The 17,152-nt window shown below is 62.2% G+C and overlaps 1 protein-coding gene across 1 annotated transcript; it reads left to right on the top strand.

Annotated features, from left to right (window-relative positions):
- Positions 1-1,400: 1,400 nt before the first annotated feature.
- On the top strand, positions 1,401-13,281 carry MKNK2 (MAPK interacting serine/threonine kinase 2). The gene is given in 15 exon segments (XM_055707765.1): positions 1,401-1,538; positions 1,619-1,832; positions 3,830-3,911; positions 4,063-4,164; positions 4,298-4,395; positions 5,410-5,489; positions 6,004-6,077; positions 6,159-6,263; positions 6,570-6,625; positions 6,846-6,941; positions 8,431-8,595; positions 8,597-8,626; positions 8,725-8,889; positions 8,991-9,034; positions 9,303-13,281. Coding segments are annotated over 14 exon segments (1,413 nt in total). The 5' UTR covers positions 1,401-1,538; positions 1,619-1,784; the 3' UTR covers positions 9,571-13,281.
- The last annotated feature ends 3,871 nt before the right edge of the window (positions 13,282-17,152 follow it).

Below are 17,152 nucleotides of genomic sequence, written 5' to 3'. Positions count from 1 at the left end.
GCACAGCCAATGTGCGGCGCGGCCGGTGAAGTCACGCTCGGCGTTGCTGCAGCCATTGGCCTCAGTGCTGCCGTTCTCAGCCCCCTCGGCGTCACGTCACGCGGGGGGGGGGGGGCACACACAACCATGGCACCTCCGCCGTGATGGCTCCCACGGTGCCACCGAGCCTTGAAGGGGGGTGCCATGGCAGGCTTCGGTGGCCTGCAGGGACGTGACCAGTGGCCTGCAGGGATGTGACCCCCCTGCCCTGCCCCCCCCCCCCTCAGGCCTGGCTTGTGGGGCTGAGCACTGCCCCACTCATGGCATGTGTGGGCTGGGGGGGGTCAGGGCCAGCCCTCCCCCCCCCCGCCCCAAGACTGGGGGCTGCAGAAAATGAACTTGGAGCTGGAGTGTCCTTGTCCCCAGGCGCGGGGAGGGGGGGGCAAGTGGTATCCCTGTCCCTCGGTGCAGTGCAGGGGGGTCTGGGGGGTGTCCCTGTCCCTGGGTGCAGTGCAGGGGGGTCTGGGGGGGTCTCTGTCCCTGGGTGCAGTACAGGGGGGTCTGGGGGGTGTCCCTGTCCCTGGGTGCAGGCTGAGGGGGCTGGGGGGGGGGGGTGTCGCTGTCCCTGGGTGCAGTGTGGGGGTGTGCCTGGGAGCAGAGGTGCAGGGAACGCCGGGGGGGGTGTCCCCAGTCCTCACTGTGCAGCACAGGAGAGTACGGAGGGGGGCAGGGGGGTGTCCCTGGAGCAGCACAGAGGGGGAGGGGGGGCAGCACGGGGGGTGCCCGGGGGCGTTTCGGTGTCCCCAGTGGGTGCCTGGGGGCTGCTGGTGTCCCTGATGGGGGTGGTAGTGTCCCCGGTGGGTGCCAGGGGGGTGCAGGGGTCTCTGGGGGGGTGCTGGTGTCCCCGGGGTGGGGTGCCGGGGGGGTGCCGGTGTCCCTGATTGGGGTGCTAGTGTTCCCAGTGTGTACCGGGGGGGGTGCAGGGGTCCCGGGGGAGGGGGGGGCTGCTGGTGTCTCCAGGGGGTGCCGAGGGGGTTGTTGGTGTCCCCGGGAGAGGTGCTAGTGTCCACGGTGGGTGCCGGGGGGGTGCTGGTGTCCCCGAGGGTGTGTGCAGGGGTCCCCGGGGGGGGTGCTGGTGTCCCTGGGGGGGGTGCAGGGGTCCTCTGTGGATGCCAGGGGGGTGCTGGTGTCCCCGATGGGGGTGCTGGTGTCCCCAGTGGGTGCCGGGGGGGTGCTGGCGTCCCCGCGGGGGTGTTAGTGTCCCCAGTGGGTGCCGGGGGGGTGCTGGTGTCCCCGATGGGGGTGTTAGTGCCCGCGGGGGGGGGGCGGGGGGTGCCCCGGGCCGGGGCGCAGCGCGGGGGGGGCCGGGGGCGGGCCGGGGCGGGCCGGGGCGGGCCGGGGCCGGGGCTATAAAGCGTCCGGGGGCGGCGGCGGCGCGTCCCCTCCCGGCGGCGCGGAGCGGTGCGGAGCGGAGCGGCGGAGCGGGGCGGAGCGGAGTGGAGCGGGCGGCGGTGCGGGCTGCGGTGCCACCAGCAGCGGGGCTCTGCGGGGCCGCGCCGGTGAGCGCCGCCGGGCGGGGGGGGCCGGGGGCTCCGGGCGGGGCCGCAGCCGGCTGACCCCCCCCCTCCTTTCCCCGCAGGTCTCGCCCACCCCCCGGGCTCCCCTCCGGCTCTGCCCGTCCCTCCGCCTCCCTCCCGCCCCCCCCTCCCCGTTTTTTTTTTTTTTTTCCGCCCCCCCCCCCCCCCCCCGCCTTCGTTTCTCCCAGCAACGCCGCCCCCCCCGCCGCCGCCCCCCCCCACAGCAAGATGGTGCAGAAGAAATCAGAGATCCCGGGTTTCCACCGCTCTTTCAAGGTAGGGAGCTGCTCGCCTGCCCGCCCGGGGGGGCTCCGGGGGGGCTGGGTGCGGGCTGGGCCGGTGCGGGCCCGCGGCGGCCGCATCCTGCGCTCTGCAGCGCTCTGTGCCGCATCCCCTGCCGGGGGGGGGGGGGGGGGGGGCTGAGCTGCCTCCTGCCGCCCCCATCCTCTCCCCGAAGGAGGGAACTGCCGGGATGCTGCAACCCAAACCGAGATGGCAGGATCTCCCGGTGCCCCCGGCCCGGGAGTCGAGGCTGCAGCCCCCTCCCCGCCCCGGCTGGGCGCTGGGATGCTGCAGCGAGGCTGCTCTTGCTCTGCTGCGCTCCCAACCGGGGTCCCCCGTGGGGCGGTGTGTGTGTGTGTGTGCGCTGTCGTGTGCCGCCCCCCCCAGCTGCCTCCGCCCCAACGTGCCCAGGCCCTGCCCGGTGCGGGACCTGTTGTGCAAACATCTTGTGCGGGGGCCCGATCCTGCCCGGGGCCCCGTCAGGCTGCACCCATCCCGGCCGCTGTCAGGCTCGGGGTGTGCGGGGTCGCATCCTGCCGGGTGCTGCTCCCCTGGGCGCTCGCTCCTGTCCCGCCGTGTATCTTGGTGGGATCTTTGTTTAGTTTGGCTCCGGCGCTCCGAGGGATGCCGGGAGCTCACCCCAACCTGCCCGGCTTATTTTAGCTGACACCTCATCCTGCTTTTAAAGCTTTTGGCTGGGGTTTGGCTCCCCCCGCCCCCCCATCCCCCCCCCCGTGTGCCTGGGGACCGGGGGGGGGGGGGAGACACCTCGGATGTGCTGATGGAGCCGGTGTGCAGCGTCCGCCCCACGCCTCCCATCCCCCAAACCTTTTGTGTGTCGGTGCTGCGGCAGCTGGCAGGGCCCTGTGCCCCCCGTGTGCCTCCCCCCCCCGGGAGGCCTCATCCTGCCCACCGTGCAGGGACTTGGCCGGGGGTGCTCATCCCAGGGGGGCAGCTGCCCTGATGTCGGGTCCTTGGGCTGTGCTGGGGGGGGGGTCCTTGGTAAAATCAGATTTTGTTGGCGGGGGGAGAGGGGGAAACGGTAAAACCCTGGGCAGGAGCATTTTGGCCCCAAAGGTTTGGCCTGGTGCTCGGTGGGGGGGTGCTCCTGGCGTGACCCCCGCCATGCACCACGGTGGGGACCTCCCCGGCCCCCCCAGACCCACCCCAGCACTCACCGGCTGTTCCTGGTGGCGGTGGCTGGGCTCGGCGTTCCTGCGCTGGGGCTGGCAGCCGGCCCGGGCACCGGGGCACCGGGGCGGGTTTGGGAATGGGAATGGGAACGCCGCCGGAGCTGCCACCTCCACCCAGATTTCGTAACCCTGGGGAGGACGGGGCCCTCTCACCCCCCCAGCGCTGCCCTGCCCCTGGGGGGGCGGCTCGGGGTGGGGGCAGAGGGTCCCTGTGGCCCCTTTAGGGTGCTGGTACCAGAGCCAGGGGGGAAGGCAGCAGTTCCCTTCACCGATCTGGGGTGCATGGAGGGTTTGGGGTGGGGGCCTGATCCTGCCAGGGCACAGGTGTCTCACCAGGTTCACCGCAGCGGGGCTGAGTGGGCTCCGGCCCACCATGACCTTGTGGCCAGCTGGGAGGACGCGGCGTGGTGGCTCGGGAGCCCACCCTGCCCTGTGCCTTTCCTCAGGACCCTCGCTGTGGTTTGGCTCTGCGGGGGGATTTGGGGCAGGATCGGTGTGGGTGGCCCCAGTGCCCCTCAGCATTCCCAGTGCGCTGGCCTGGGGCTGCTGCTGTGGGGGCATGACCCCACAGCACCATCCTCATCAGGAGATGTGGTCCAACCCTTCCTCCTCCTCCTCGGGCTCTGCCATGTCCCTCCGGCAGCAGCACCCTGAGCCAGTGTCCCACACCGGCAGGGCGGGCAGGCAGGATGTGTGCTGAGGCTGGGAGAGCGCTGGGCACCGTGTCCGTACCGGGCTCGGCACTGGCAGCTGGTGGCAGCTGATCGGGCAGTTCACTCCTGTTCTTGGCCCCCACAGGGACAAAACCCCTTTGACCTGGAGTTCGACCAGTCCAACCACCTGGAACCAGTCTTCAACTTTGAGTGCCCGCCCCGTCCCGGTGAGCTGGGGTGCCCTCCCAGGGGGCTTCCCCTCCCTCAGACCCCACAGTGCTGGCCCTCTGCCTTCCTTGAATTGCCCCAGGAGGGCAATGCTGCGGGCGCAGAGGGGGGGATGGGGGGGCTCATACTGGTGGCGTTGCTCCGCCGCAGACATGCCTTCAAGCCAACCCATCGATATCCCCGATGCCAAGAAAAGGAACAAGAAGAAGAAGCGCTGCAGAGCCACCGACAGCTTCTCGGGCAGGTTCGAAGGTGAGCTGGGCTGCCTGGGGACCCTGGGGTCCCACCCAGGGCAGGGGTCCTCCTGGCGTCCCCAGACCGGGGGACAGCAGCGGTGTCCCATGCTGTGGTGGGGTGGCAGCTCAGGCAGCCTCTCCCCTGCCAGATGTTTACCAGCTGCAGGAGGAGGTGCTGGGAGAAGGGGCCCACGCCAGAGTTCAGTCCTGCGTTAACCTCATCACCAACAAGGAGTACGCCGTGAAGGTAACGCGCCGCTGCATGGGGCTGCAGACCCGGCTCCCTCCCACCCCCTGCCTCAGTTTCCCCTGCCACCCTCCTCATCCTGAGCTCTCCCAGCTGCCGCAACCACCTGGTGCTGGCCTGGGGCACTGGCTTCGTGGGCTGGAGGGGACGAGAGGGGCAGGAGCGTGGCAGAGCTGGGCCCTGCAGGTGGCACGTCGTCCTTTGCCACCGCCCGGCTCCAGGACCTTGGTCAACCCCCTTAGCCACGCTCCCCTCCCTGTAAATTAGGGCAGACGGGAGATTAAATTAACGCTTGCAACGCGTCTGGGGACTTAGGGCAAGCAGGGGCATGTGGTGCTGGCAGGGTGGCCAGCTCCTGCTCGCCTTGGGAGGTCTCCATGCCCCTGCGTGCATGTGGGTGCTGGGGGGGGGGGTTGGGGTGAGCCAGCTGCTTTTGGGGTCGGGGATGGTGGTCCGGTGGCCCCTGGCAGTGGTGCGAGGGGGCTGAGCTGGGTCCTGTGTCAAAACGCAGCCACATGCAAGGGGAACGTGGTGTCCCCCGTCACCCCGGGGAGGCCTTTGGGTGCCCGGTGGGGAAACTGAGGCAGCTGGGTGCTCTGTGTGCCCCCGGGGCTGGGGCCAGCGGGACCACCCAGCTCTCCCCGATGAGGCTGTGGGTGGGGACCCCCTGACCACCCCATGGCACGCTTGGGTGCCGGTGCCTGGTGGGGCGAAGGGCCTGTCTCTGCCACCCGGATGGCTGCTCCGGGGCTCGGATGGCTGCTCCGGGGCTCGGCGGTGTCACATGGACCTGCCTTGGCTGCGGCACCGGGCGGCTTGGCACCGCCACTGGGAACAGCCTGTTCTGCTGCCTTAACCCTTTCGGGCACCCCTGCCTGCCCTCTGCCCAGCCCTGGGGGTGCCCCCAGAGCTGGTTGGGTGGAGGTGCTGGGTGGGGGTGAGGGGGGTTGTGAGCCCCTGACCCCTCCCCTGCAGCAGTCCCTCTCCCTGAGCCCCCTCGGCTTTGTGTTCCAGATCATAGAGAAGCGCCTGGGTCACATTCGCAGTAGGGTCTTCCGTGAGGTGGAGATGCTCTATCAGTGCCAGGGACACAGGTATTGCGGGGCGCAGCCACCATCCCATCCCCCACTGCAGGCACTGGGCTGAGACCAGGCTGATGCTCGGGACACCCATGGGCTGAGCCCTGGCCCCGACGTCCTCCCTGGCTGGTGTGGGAGCATCCTTGAGGTGATGCTGAGCACTTTGCCGTGACAGGGGGGCCTCAGTGGCCAAGTTGGAGTGATGCTGAAGGGCGAGCCAAGCCGCTGCTGCGGTGTTTGCCATCCCCCCGCGGAAAGCTGCTGAGCGGGGCTGTTTCTGGAGGGGGGCGAGTGAGCCAGGAGGGTCTGCGAGCAATTAGGGAGTGGAGCCGGGCGCCAAAAGTCCCTCTCCCCCCTGGAATGCGGCTGGGGGGGCCCTGGCCGTGTGGTTTCAATCATTGGAAACCCAATTTTCCCATCCCGCATCCCCCTCTGGGAACCAGCGCTGGCTGGGGGTGCGGGGGGCTGTGGGGAGGGGGCAGCCCGGGAGGTTTTGGGGGATGCTTGGCTGATGCCGCTGTCTCCGCAGGAATGTCCTGGAGCTGATAGAGTTCTTCGAGGAGGAGGAGAGGTTTTACCTGGTGTTTGAGAAGATGAGAGGAGGTGAGTGCAGTGCCCGGGCGGGGGGAGCCAGGGTGGCAGGAGCCCCTCCTGAGCCCCCCCTCTGCTCTCTCCCGGCCGCAGGCTCCATCCTGACCCACATCCACCGGAGACGCCACTTCAACGAGCTGGAGGCCAGCGTGGTGGTGCGGGATATCGCCAGCGCCCTGCACTTCTTGCACAACAAAGGTGAGCTGGGGTGCCCTGTGGCCCCCCCCTGCCCCGGGGGTGCTGCCTCCCTGCGCCCTTGGCCCGCCCTGGGCGCGCAGGATCAGGCCCAGCTGCATCACGAGGCATTTGGTGGTGCAGAGCCTGTTCCTCTGGTTCGGCCGGGATTCGGGGCCAGCAGCAATTTTTGCCCTTTGCCACAAGGCGGGTGGTGATTTGGGGTGGGGAGGGGTCCTGTGCCACCCCCAGACCTTGCACCCTGGTGGTCTTGCACAGCAGGGTGGGCGGGGGGATTTTTGCCCTCATCATCTCTTCTCTCCCTCCCAGGAATTGCACACAGAGATTTAAAACCAGAAAATATTCTGTGTGAGAGCCCGGACCAGGTGAGTGGGTTGCTGCCTGGGGCCGGGGGGTCCCTGGGGGGGGGGTGGGGGGGGGGGGTGCGAAGCTGCTGCAGCAGCAGATGGCCAGCGTGAAGCCTGGCATGACAGGGTGTAAATGGGTGGCTGTGGCATGAAAGCCAGGCCGTGGTCCGCTGGGGGGGGGTCCCCAACCAGTCCTCTTCTTCCCCCTCCTCCCCCACCCCCACCCCCCCCCCCCCAGGTCTCCCCAGTGAAGATCTGTGACTTTGACTTGGGAAGTGGCATCAAACTCAACGGCGATTGCTCCCCCATCTCCACCCCGGAGCTGCTCACCCCGGTAAGTGTGCAAGAGTCTAGGGGGTGGGGGTGGGCACGTCCCTGGTAGGGGGGGAGCTGTCGGAGCCCCCAGATGCCCTGCAAGCTTTGGGGAAGGGGCTGTGTGTGAGCACTGCGCCCCCCCCCCCCCCCCAATGCTGCTTGTGGTCCCCTCCGAGATGCAGTTACATAATGCCCGGGGGGTTGGGGGGGGGGCGGGCGGTGGAGGGGGGGGGTTCTGGCACGGAGCCCGGGCTGGCCGCGAGCCTTAGCAACAGCCAGCCCCGGTGGGGGCGGCTGCACCGAGGTTGGTGCTGGCGGGGAGAAGTGGGTCAGGCGAAAGGCTGGGGGGGAGCCACCGTGATTCCCCCTGCTGTGGGTGAGAGGGGGCTACCCCTGCCCCCCCCGCTGCTGCTTGTCTGTGATGCACACCCTGCTGGCTGGGCGCCCCAAAAGCCCTGGGGTGACCCCTGCGTTGCACAGAGCTGTCGCACCCTCCAGGGGAGATGCTGAGCCTGCCCCGTCCCCCCCTGCCCCCAAAAAGCCCCGCTCCCCTTATCGCCAGCAGCAGGCCCCCCCCGTGCAGGGTGTTGCCCTGCACCCCGCTGTTTTTGGGGTGCTGACGTGCCAGGGAGGGCAGAGCCCAGCCGATGCAGGGTGCACAACAGCAGAGGTGGGGGCCAAAACACCCCCGTGTCCCCCTCGTTCCTCCACGTTGGACAGAACCAGGATTTCTGAGGTGTTCCGAGTCTCCCTGTTCTCAGCAGCAGGGGCAGAGGGGTGCCTCCCCCCCAGCCCCACTGCAGGGTGCCGGTGATTGGGGTTGGGGGGTTTGTGTTTTGGTGTGTGGCTGTTTTGTGGTTTGGTTTGTTGTTTTTTTTTTCCCCCCCCCTGTGGTGGCATCAGCTGCTGAGGCTCCGAGGCCTCTCGTTAGGAGGCCTCTCGTTATGGGGTGATTATCTGCTGGCTGCAGCTTTTTTTCTCCGCTGGTCACGAGGCCCGTGTGGGCTGCGGGTCATGTGTGCTGGAAAGCCCCAGAGTCCCTGGAGCAGGAACGGGCTCTGGCTCTGCCTCTCCTTGCATCAGTGTTAAACTCCTCCGGCACGATCCCCTGCCTGCTCTGGCAGGGAGCAGGCTCATCGCTGCCTGCCCCGTGTCTTGTGGCCGCTCCCCAGGCGGTGGGATGGATTCTGCCCTGCTGAGCCGGTTGGGTGATGGTGCTGTGGGGTGTGGGTCCAGCTTCCCGGGAAGGGGTTGCAGCCCTTTGTGTTTGTGGGTTTTTTTGTGTTTTTTTTTTTTCTCCACCACCCCCCTGTTGGGTGACCCCCAAAAGGGCTGTGGCATCTCCTTCGTGGTAGGAGTGGTGGGAAGCCCGCTGGGGGGATCTGCCCTGTGGCAAGCAGCCGTGCCTGCACCCTCATTCCAGAGAGTGCACCCTGTAGCTGTATCCCATCTCTGCCCCCATCCTTGGGGGCTCCCGTGCTGGGGTTCACCCCCTCCTCTCCCCACAGTGCGGCTCTGCCGAGTACATGGCCCCGGAGGTGGTGGAAGCCTTCAACGAGGAGGCCTCCATCTACGACAAGCGCTGCGACCTGTGGAGCCTGGGCGTCATCTTGTACATCATGCTGAGCGGGTACCCCCCCTTCGTGGGCCACTGTGGCTCTGACTGTGGCTGGGGACCGTGGCGAGGCATGCCACACCTGCCAGGTACGTGGGGGACGCTGGCATCACCGAAACCTGTCACCGGTTTGGTGGCACCGCTCCTGTCTCAGCCCCTTCTGTTTCTCCCCCTTGCCCCCCCCTAGAACATGCTCTTCGAGAGCATCCAGGAGGGGAAGTACGAGTTCCCCGACAAGGACTGGGCACACATCTCCTTTGGAGCCAAAGACCTCATTTCCAAGCTGCTGGTGAGAGATGCCAAGAAGCGGCTCAGCGCAGCCCAGGTCCTGGAGCACCCCTGGGTGCAGGGGGTGAGTGCTGCCGCCGCCCCCCTCCCCACTCCCGAAAACCAGGGGTGGGGGGACACACTGCTGGGGGGTGCCCGGCTCTGACAGGCTGTGTTTCGTTGCAGTGCGCCCCGGATAACACCCTGCCGACTCCCATCATCCTGCAGAGGTGAGTGTGGGTGGCCCTGGGGTGGGGGGATGCATTCCAGCCCCCCGATCCTGGCTGCTCCCCCCAGTGGGGCTGCTGTCTGCTCTTGCTGCTTTTTGGGGGGTCTGCCGCGGGCCTCTGCCTGGGCAGCGGATGCAGCATGTGATGCGGGTTGGAGCTGTGCGTTTGGTGTGGCGTGCGTGCAAAGAGGGGACACCCTGATGTTTCACCCCAACCCTCCCTCCAGCCCCCCCACGCTCCCCACCCTGAGCCCCTGCCTCCCCCGCAGGAACAGCAGTGCCAAAGAGCTCACCTCCTTTGCTGCTGAGGCCATCGCTGTCAACCGCCAGCTGACACGGCGTGACAAAGACGAGGAGGAGGAGGCGGAGGAGGAAGCACGACCCATCATCATCAAAGCTACCTCACGGGCCATGCAGCTCTCCCCCCCCTCCGAGTCCAAGCTGGCCAAGCGGCGGCAGAAGAGCAGCCTGGCCAAGGCGGTGGCCGCCGGGCAGCACCTGGTGGCCCCACTGGTCCTGGTGGCTGACCAAGCCTGAGCTGTGTCCCTTGGACCTGCTGTACCCTCTGTGTCCACCCCCCTCCTCCTTTCTTTCTTTCTTTCCTCCCCACCCCAAAACCCCCACCATTTCTGGCTAGTGACAAGATCAGGACTCGTCCCTGTGGCTGGCTTCCAAGGTTTTGCTGATCTTGTAGGTCTGGGGGTGGGAGGGTTTGTTTTAAGATTTTTTTATTTTTTTATTTTTATTTCTTAAGGTATTAAATCAAGCGTGAGGTTGCTTCACCCAGGGCACACTCAAGGACATCTGACAGACACATGGACTTTTGTTTCCTGACTTGGTTTTTTCTCTGACATCTGCCCCCCCCCCCCCCCCCCCCCCCCCCCCCCGCCCCTGCTCCCTGACACCAAAGGACTCTTTTGTATCTGCGGCTGCTTTGACGATTTCAGCTCATTTCATACTGTGAACAAAAGACCCTCGGTCGCGTTTTCAACAACGGGAGTTGCGTTTTAACCTTGTCCCTCCCCTCGGAGCTGCAGGTTTTTCTCCGATGTCGGGTTAGATCCCACAAAAACCCCCCCTCCTGGGAGTCTAGGAGGCACCTCCCGGGTGCGGGGAGCCCCCTCCGTCCCGTGCTTGGGGGTGTCCCCGGCTGCGCTCCGGGGGGAAACACGGTGGGTGATGTGCAGGGAACTGCTCAGGCCGGGGAGAGATGGTGTCAGCGAGGGAGCAGTGCCCCATCCCACCGAACCACCCTCTCTCCTCGGCAGCCCGCTTCCAGAATAAGCTATTCACCCCCTTTTTCTTTTTTTTTTAAAAATTATTTTATTTTTTTTTTAATTACTGTTAGTTTTAAACTGCTAGCTGTGCTTCTCTACAGGGCACGGAGAAATGTCTTCCTTCCCTTCTGCGCTCTGGCCAGCAGCTCCCCAGGGGTAAGGTCAGAGCTGGGGGGTGCGCAGGTGTTTGGGCCATGCTGTTGTGCCGGGGTGGGTGTTGCACCCCTCTTTTTTTTCAGAAGGACTGCCTGCTGGTGGCTGTGCCCTCGTGGAGGTGCAAGTGGGGGGGGGGGGGGGGGGGGCGGGGAATGAGGTCTCCAGGGCAGCCGGAGCAGCCAAAAAATTCCCCTCTGGGAATAGCGGAGTGCTCTATGGAAACCCCCCCTTCAATAGCGTTGGGACCCACTGCGGGGTGGTGTGACCTGGTGTGGCTTTGGGCTGGCCCCGAGCCTGTGGTGGCAGGAGGGTCTTGGGGGCACGGGGGGGTGCCAAGTGCCCCAAGGATGCTGGTGGGGGAGCGGCCAGGCTGGTGGTAGCACCCAAGAGCGGCAGTGCGGGGGAGCAGCCTGGGGAGGGCTTGGGATGTGGGGGCAGGGGGTGTGGGGTCGGGGCAGCAGCGCCTGCGTTGTGCAGGGTCTGTCGGGCGTTGGGGGAGAGCTGGGCATGTGTGTTCGTGTGTGTGTGCATGTGCATCCATGTTCATCCGTGTTCACGTGTCTGCATGCATGGTGTTGCCCGTTCCTCAGCTTGCGTTGGGAACGCGCGTGGGGAAAGGATTTGGGATGCTGAGTGGGGGTGAGGCCCTTGGCTGTTCTCTGCCGCGCAGGGCTGGATCCGTCCAGGCGAGCGAGTGGTGCCGGTGCTCGGAGCCGGGCTGGCCTCCAGCTCCTCCGCGCACCCCTGCGCCAACCAGAGCAGCAAACCTGCGTGGCTGCGGGTTGTGCCAACCTGCTGCACCCGCTGCCATCCCAGCTCCCACCGGGCAGGAGGGTGCCCCCCCTCCGTTAGCCATCTCCTTTCCCTTCCGACTCCATGCTTCGAGCTTTACAGTTGGCAAAAAGCAGCCTTGGTGCGTCTCGTGTGCGCGGGTGAAGGCTTCGGGAGCTGGCTTTGAGCCGGGGAGACTTCCCCAGGTCTTCAGCTGAAAACAGTCACTGTCCCCGGGGGTGGGGGGGTGGGGTGGGAAAAAAATTTCCTTTTTATTTTAAGACTGCTGACAGCAATACTATGCAATATATGTTGTTTTTTGTTTCAGGGAGGTTTGTGTGAGTTATCTTGGGAGATGATGATCTCGGGTGTTGATGGAGTTTGGGGCAGGGACCATCTTTTCTCACCTTTCCCAGCCCTTCCGCCAAGCAGCATCGGGTCAGGGAGGGCAAGCCCGCCCCCCAGCCCCCCAAAACTGCCTCGCACTTGCGATCTGCCCTCTCCCCCGGGTGCCCCTGCTCCCAGCATGTGGGGTGGGGAGGAGTGGGCTAGTGGTGAGGGGAGACATCCCCCCCCACGCAGGCTCTGGGACACCCCGGAGAGGCCTCCTTTAAAGGAAAAAAAAAAAATCCATCTTGATTGTACATTGTTACTTTTTATAGCTTATTTTGTTTTTATCAGTTGTAGATAATTCCTTGTTGTCTTATATTAAGAAATACTTGAATGATGTACAGTACGCGATGCCTTGAGCTGGTATTGTGAAAGCTGTTGTTACTGCTGCACGCCGCAGCCTTTTTAAAAGAAAAAATAACAAAAAATCCTGGGAAGGGGATGGCAGGGGGATGTCTCGGAAATATTTTTTGCCCCCCTGTGCTTTTGCTGGCAAACTGTTTCCTCCTCTTCCCATGCATAAGATATCTCTTTTATATAAATGTACACACACACTCTGCTGAAGGCGTGGGTGAGCAGCGCAGTGCGGGGACCCGTCCTGGTGGGCGCTTTGCGGACGCGTGGGCATCCTCGGCTGGGGATGCTGGCAGGTGCTGTGGGTCTTTGCATCGAGGGGATGGGAGTGCCGGGGAGCGCTCCAGCTCTTTGCTGGTTGTTTGGCCCAGGCTTGGCTTGGTGTTTTAGCTTGGGGGATCGGTTTGACCGTGGACCCAGCTCTCCTGGCATGGCGCTGGTGGGGGGACCCATGCTGCCGGGGCGGTGAGCTCCGAGCAGCTCCGGTGTGTGGTGTGCGTGGCAGGGTCGGTGTGTTGGTAGAGAATCTTCAAATGCCTCTAGAGCCGGGGGATTGACTCCGAAATGCCTCCAGCCCTGGCTGGTGGCAGTGTTGGGCACCCATGGGTGCCTTGTCAGGGCAGGGCTTGGCACCACACTAGGCCAGCTGGGGAGATGCTGGTGCCGGGGCCAGACATCCCCCTCCCCACTGCCAGTGCCTCTCCCAGGGTGGTTTCCAGACGGATGCTCCCCGTGGTCCAGCACCAGCTCTCCCCTCTCGCCAACACCCTTCTTCTTCCTCTTCTTTCAAAGCCTTTCCCCTCCCCCATAGAGCATCTGTCTTGGAAACCAACTTCAAAAAGTTGTGGGTTTTGTTTGTTGGTTTTTTTTTAAGCTGGAAATTTTAGGCGTTTTGGCTTCCTCTCCTTCCCCCCCACCCTTCCTTCAGCCAACTAACTCGACTTAGAACTGGTTAGAAATGTTTACTGTGAAGCTAACTTTTTTTTTTATCAAAACAGGAGAAACTTTCTCCACTTTACAATTGATGAAGACTGCCAAAGCTGGTTCGACAAGAGTCATGTTAACGCACTGTTGGTTTGTACAACAGCAGTCTCCACTCGGGGGCTGGCTGGAAAATAAAAATGAAAACTTAAAAAAAAAAAAAAAAAAAATAGAAAAAATCCCCACAAAAACAAGCACTTTACTGTATGTACCAGGTGAACTGATACAGCTGAATTGAAGTTTTCCTTTATAACAATTGTTGATGCCAGAATTTTGTATTCTGTTTTGTAAGAATTTAATAAAAATGCATTGAGACCTACGTGGTCGGCATGTGGCTACGGGCAGGCTGGGCAGCACGGGGTGGTGGGTGGCTGCTGCGGGGGCAGTGAGCCCCCCCCAGTGCCCCATCTGAGGGGTCTGCCCACTGCTGTCCCTCACAGTTTCCACCGGCTCCCTCCCAGCCTGCTGCTGGTCCTAGGGGAGCTGGGAGGGCAGGGCTGGCACTGCAAGGTGGCATGTTGGGATGTTGGGAACATGGGCTGGCAGCGGCTGAGGCCCTGACTCACTCTTCCCAGCAGGGTGGTGTGATCCGTGGGATCACAGAGGGGCATGGTGCAGTGCTGTGCTCTCTTGCAGGTGCCCCTGGCCCATTTCCCCCCTCCCCACCTTTATCAGCCAGGTTGTGGAGGGGGAAACTGAGGCCAGAGGAAGGTGTGTGGTGGGATGCTGGGGCTGTGGGAGGCGGTAGGGACTGGAGGCTGGAAAGCAGGATGTGGGAGAAGGGCTACAGGAGGAGCCCTGCTGTGCTTTCTTCTGTAAGCAGGGAAGACCTTGTTGAATTATTTTATTTTTAATGTATTTTAATTTTTAAGGTATTTTCTGGCCTGGTGAGTAGGTTTTCTGGTCCTGCTGCCATGCTGGGGGATGGAACTGGGAGGCCTCTGGATGCCATTGCCATGGCTGGTAGGGCTGCCTTGCCCCGTGCTGCTGTCCTGGCAGACCCCCATATGTGGCACCCCCAGTTTTGGGGATGGGGCCGCAAGATCAGCTGCAGAGTGGTAGCTGCTGGCGAGTGCAGCTCTGAGCTGAGAAGTCTTGCTTGATAAATGGTGCTTGGCAAATGGTGCAGCTGCTTCCTTCAGCATCTGGACCCAGCCAGGGTGGCTCTAGGAGTCTCTCCTCTGGGATGGCCTGTGGGGGGACCAGAGCTGGGGTCCCCTGGATGCAGAGGACAGAACTGTCTCACCTCTGCTGAACAATGCTATTGCTCCCTCCTGTGCCTAGGGTTGCCACATTGAAACCCTGGACATCTTTAGGAGCATCCAGCTCTCCTTTTCTTGTGTGTATCCTGCTCTCCTTCCCCTCTTGTGTGTTGTCTCACCTTGGGCCCTCAGCTATCTGCCCCAGAAACCCTTTCTCTCCTGCCCTTTGCTCATGGCCTGTCCTGCAGAAAGATCTCCCTTCCAAGATGCCCCGTGGATCCCAGGCAAGCGGTGTGTCAAAGGGAGCTTTGCTGCAGAGACTGGTTTGGCTTTTAATCTCTATAAAATTTCTTTGCGTGTTCCTCTTTCCCCCCGCCCCTGGCTTCACCACCCCCTGAAAGCGCCTGGTGGTTGGAAACCATCTCTGAGCACGTGTGGAGAAGGGCAGCTCTGAAAATAAACCAACGCTAGGTTAAAATAACCTGTGCTGCTCTGCTGCTTGAGCATCAGCCCAAAATAGGCGCTCTCACTGGGATAAGAGTGCTATAAATAAGTCTGCGTTGATTTGCATTGGAGAAAAGCCCCGCGGGGGAGCAGTGGTGATGCCACCCTGGTGGCATCACGAAAGCAAAGGGGCTAGTGCAGAGCCGCCTGGATGACGTAGTGGGTTTCGGGTGACAAGGTGGCTTGCATCAGTTCTCCTGTTCTTGGGATTTAATTGAGCCATCGGGTTGTGATCAGATGAGAGTGGCCACGGCACTTGGGTGGCTGGTAGGATTGCACCTGGCTTCAGCACGGGGCAGTGAGGAGGGCAGGCAAGCGGGTGGATGAAGTGTCTTCAGCATTTCGGGTCTAAGCCTGGCTATGCTGGCAACAGGAGACCATCCAGATGATTAGCCAATGTTTTGATTCACTATCTGCTCAAAAAAACCCTGAAGTGAGGACCATGCATTCCCTCAGCCCCAGACTAGGCTCCTAAATTGTCAGTGAGCCCCAAAACCACACTGGACATGCAGTGAAGAAGGTGTGAAGGGCTGTTTTGAATCAAAAAAGGGTGAAGAAGGGGTAAAGAGCTGCTTTGGGTCAAAAAAAGGTTTTGTTTTCCTTTTTGTGTTTTTAAAATGTTTTATATGATGGGGCAGAAAAGGAAGAAACTCCTGTGCTTTTTGCAGTGAATCACCACTTCTGTCCAGGCAGCCAAAACAAACCAACTTGGGGTTTTGGTTTTTTTTGTTTTGTTTTGTTTTTTCTGTAGAATGTGCCATTTTGGTGTCATTTAGCGGTTGGTGCGTAGGTGTGCACGTTCTCCCTCTGCAGCCACCTCAGGAAGCAACATACACCCTGGCAGACCCTGCGCTGCCCGCAGTCAGCTGTGGTCCCTGAATGCCCAAGGCTGGTCTCTCTAAACCAGGATGAGCCTCGGTGGCACAAGCACGGCACGGCCATCTCCTCCACCAGCTAGAAAAGGCCTTGGTCAGTCTTGTGTTTGTGGGCTCGAATGGTGAAGTGTGACTTCTGGAGAGCCATGGGGTGCAGGTTCAGCTTTCCCACAGGATTTCAGCTCCAGGTGGAATTGGGCAGGCCTCTGAAGCTGCGGTCGGTCAGTGGGAATGGAGTGGCATCAGGTTTTCCCAAAGCCCAGGAGAGAATTTCCAGTGATGCCCCTCAGAGACTGCGCTGCTCCCCGCAGCTGGAGTGGGTCAGGGGCCTCGTGATGCATCTTTTCACCTGGCTGAAGGTTTAAATAAAGGCTTGTTGCTAAAGCACGGGGTTCAGCAAGTCCCACTTCAGCCCTCCTCTGGCTAACACCCAAGATGTCTCTGTCTTTGCCACGCAGTCCTCCTCGGAGCTTTGATGCATCTTAACATAACTCCCTTGAGATGAGCTTCTCAGCTAGGTAAGTGCTGTCTCTGCATTCCTAGCTTTTTGTTGGAATACACATTCCAAATGTATTTTTTTGCCTCTGCGAGGTAAAGATAGGCCAGGTGTCCTCTGCCATCAAACCCTGAGCACTCCGGTCCCACCGATCTCATTCCAGCTGCTTGCAGCTTGCCCTTGTGCAACCGAGACCCTTTACTTCCAGATCTATATTTGGTCTGCCCTCACCTCACACCAACGGAATCACAGCGATTCCCCCACCCAGAGTTATCGCTGTGGTTAGGCTTTTTATCATTTTGTGATGACTCCACCTAAAATAGTGCTGCCTTTTGCTGAGTGCCTAATTTCTGAAGAATTCTGTTGGCTATCAGATCCAGCAATAATGGCGCCATGCCATTTTTAGGAGCATTTGTTCTCAGATTTATTTTGGGATGTTAAATTATCCCAGATGGCACTATTCCTTAACTGTATCTCTTTTGTCTGATACATCACTGCTGTGTCAGGCCAGGGAGGCTGCAGCAAACACCTTGCCCCATCCCATGGCGCTGAGGTGACAGTGTCCCATGCAGATTTCTATGCTATCCGTATTATTCCTCCTTGTTTCCGTAGCCGTGTTTCTTCACATTGGTGCTGACCTGAGCCTCTGGCTACTGCCACAATACAAATCATCCTTGTTTAGTTCACCACGTGCCGAATAAATAGGATCTGTCTAGTGAGCCACGCCGGCGTGGTAAGGCCCGGAGAAGGGTGGTGGTGCTGGGGAGACTGGCTGGAGAGGGGTCACCGGTGCTGTAGCACTCTGAGGGGCACCAAACCCCCTCCCCGCGTGATGGAGAAGCACACGTCCTCCCTGGCAGGCACACCAATTCTCGGTTCTTGAGGCTGCCCAGCCATGGATCTGCTGGAGTTTGGGAGCGGGGAATGCTACAGCTGAGAGGCTTCAGCCTCCACCACCTCCATCCATCCCCAGGGCGCGGGCTGGGCTGGATGTAGCACTCTGGAGCTGAGGGACTGAGCTGCCAGCGCCCACCTGCCTGGGGACAAGGCTCAGGCCACCCCTGCCAGAAACCAGAAGTGTCCAACCGTCCAGCTGGGCGCACGCAGCGGTCT

Source organism: Falco cherrug, chromosome 4 (genome assembly GCF_023634085.1).
Source record: "Falco cherrug isolate bFalChe1 chromosome 4, bFalChe1.pri, whole genome shotgun sequence".
Lineage (NCBI taxonomy): Eukaryota > Metazoa > Chordata > Aves > Falconiformes > Falconidae > Falco > Falco cherrug.
The sequence above is the reverse complement of the archived record's forward strand: the minus strand, read 5'-3'. Positions and strand labels throughout refer to the sequence as shown.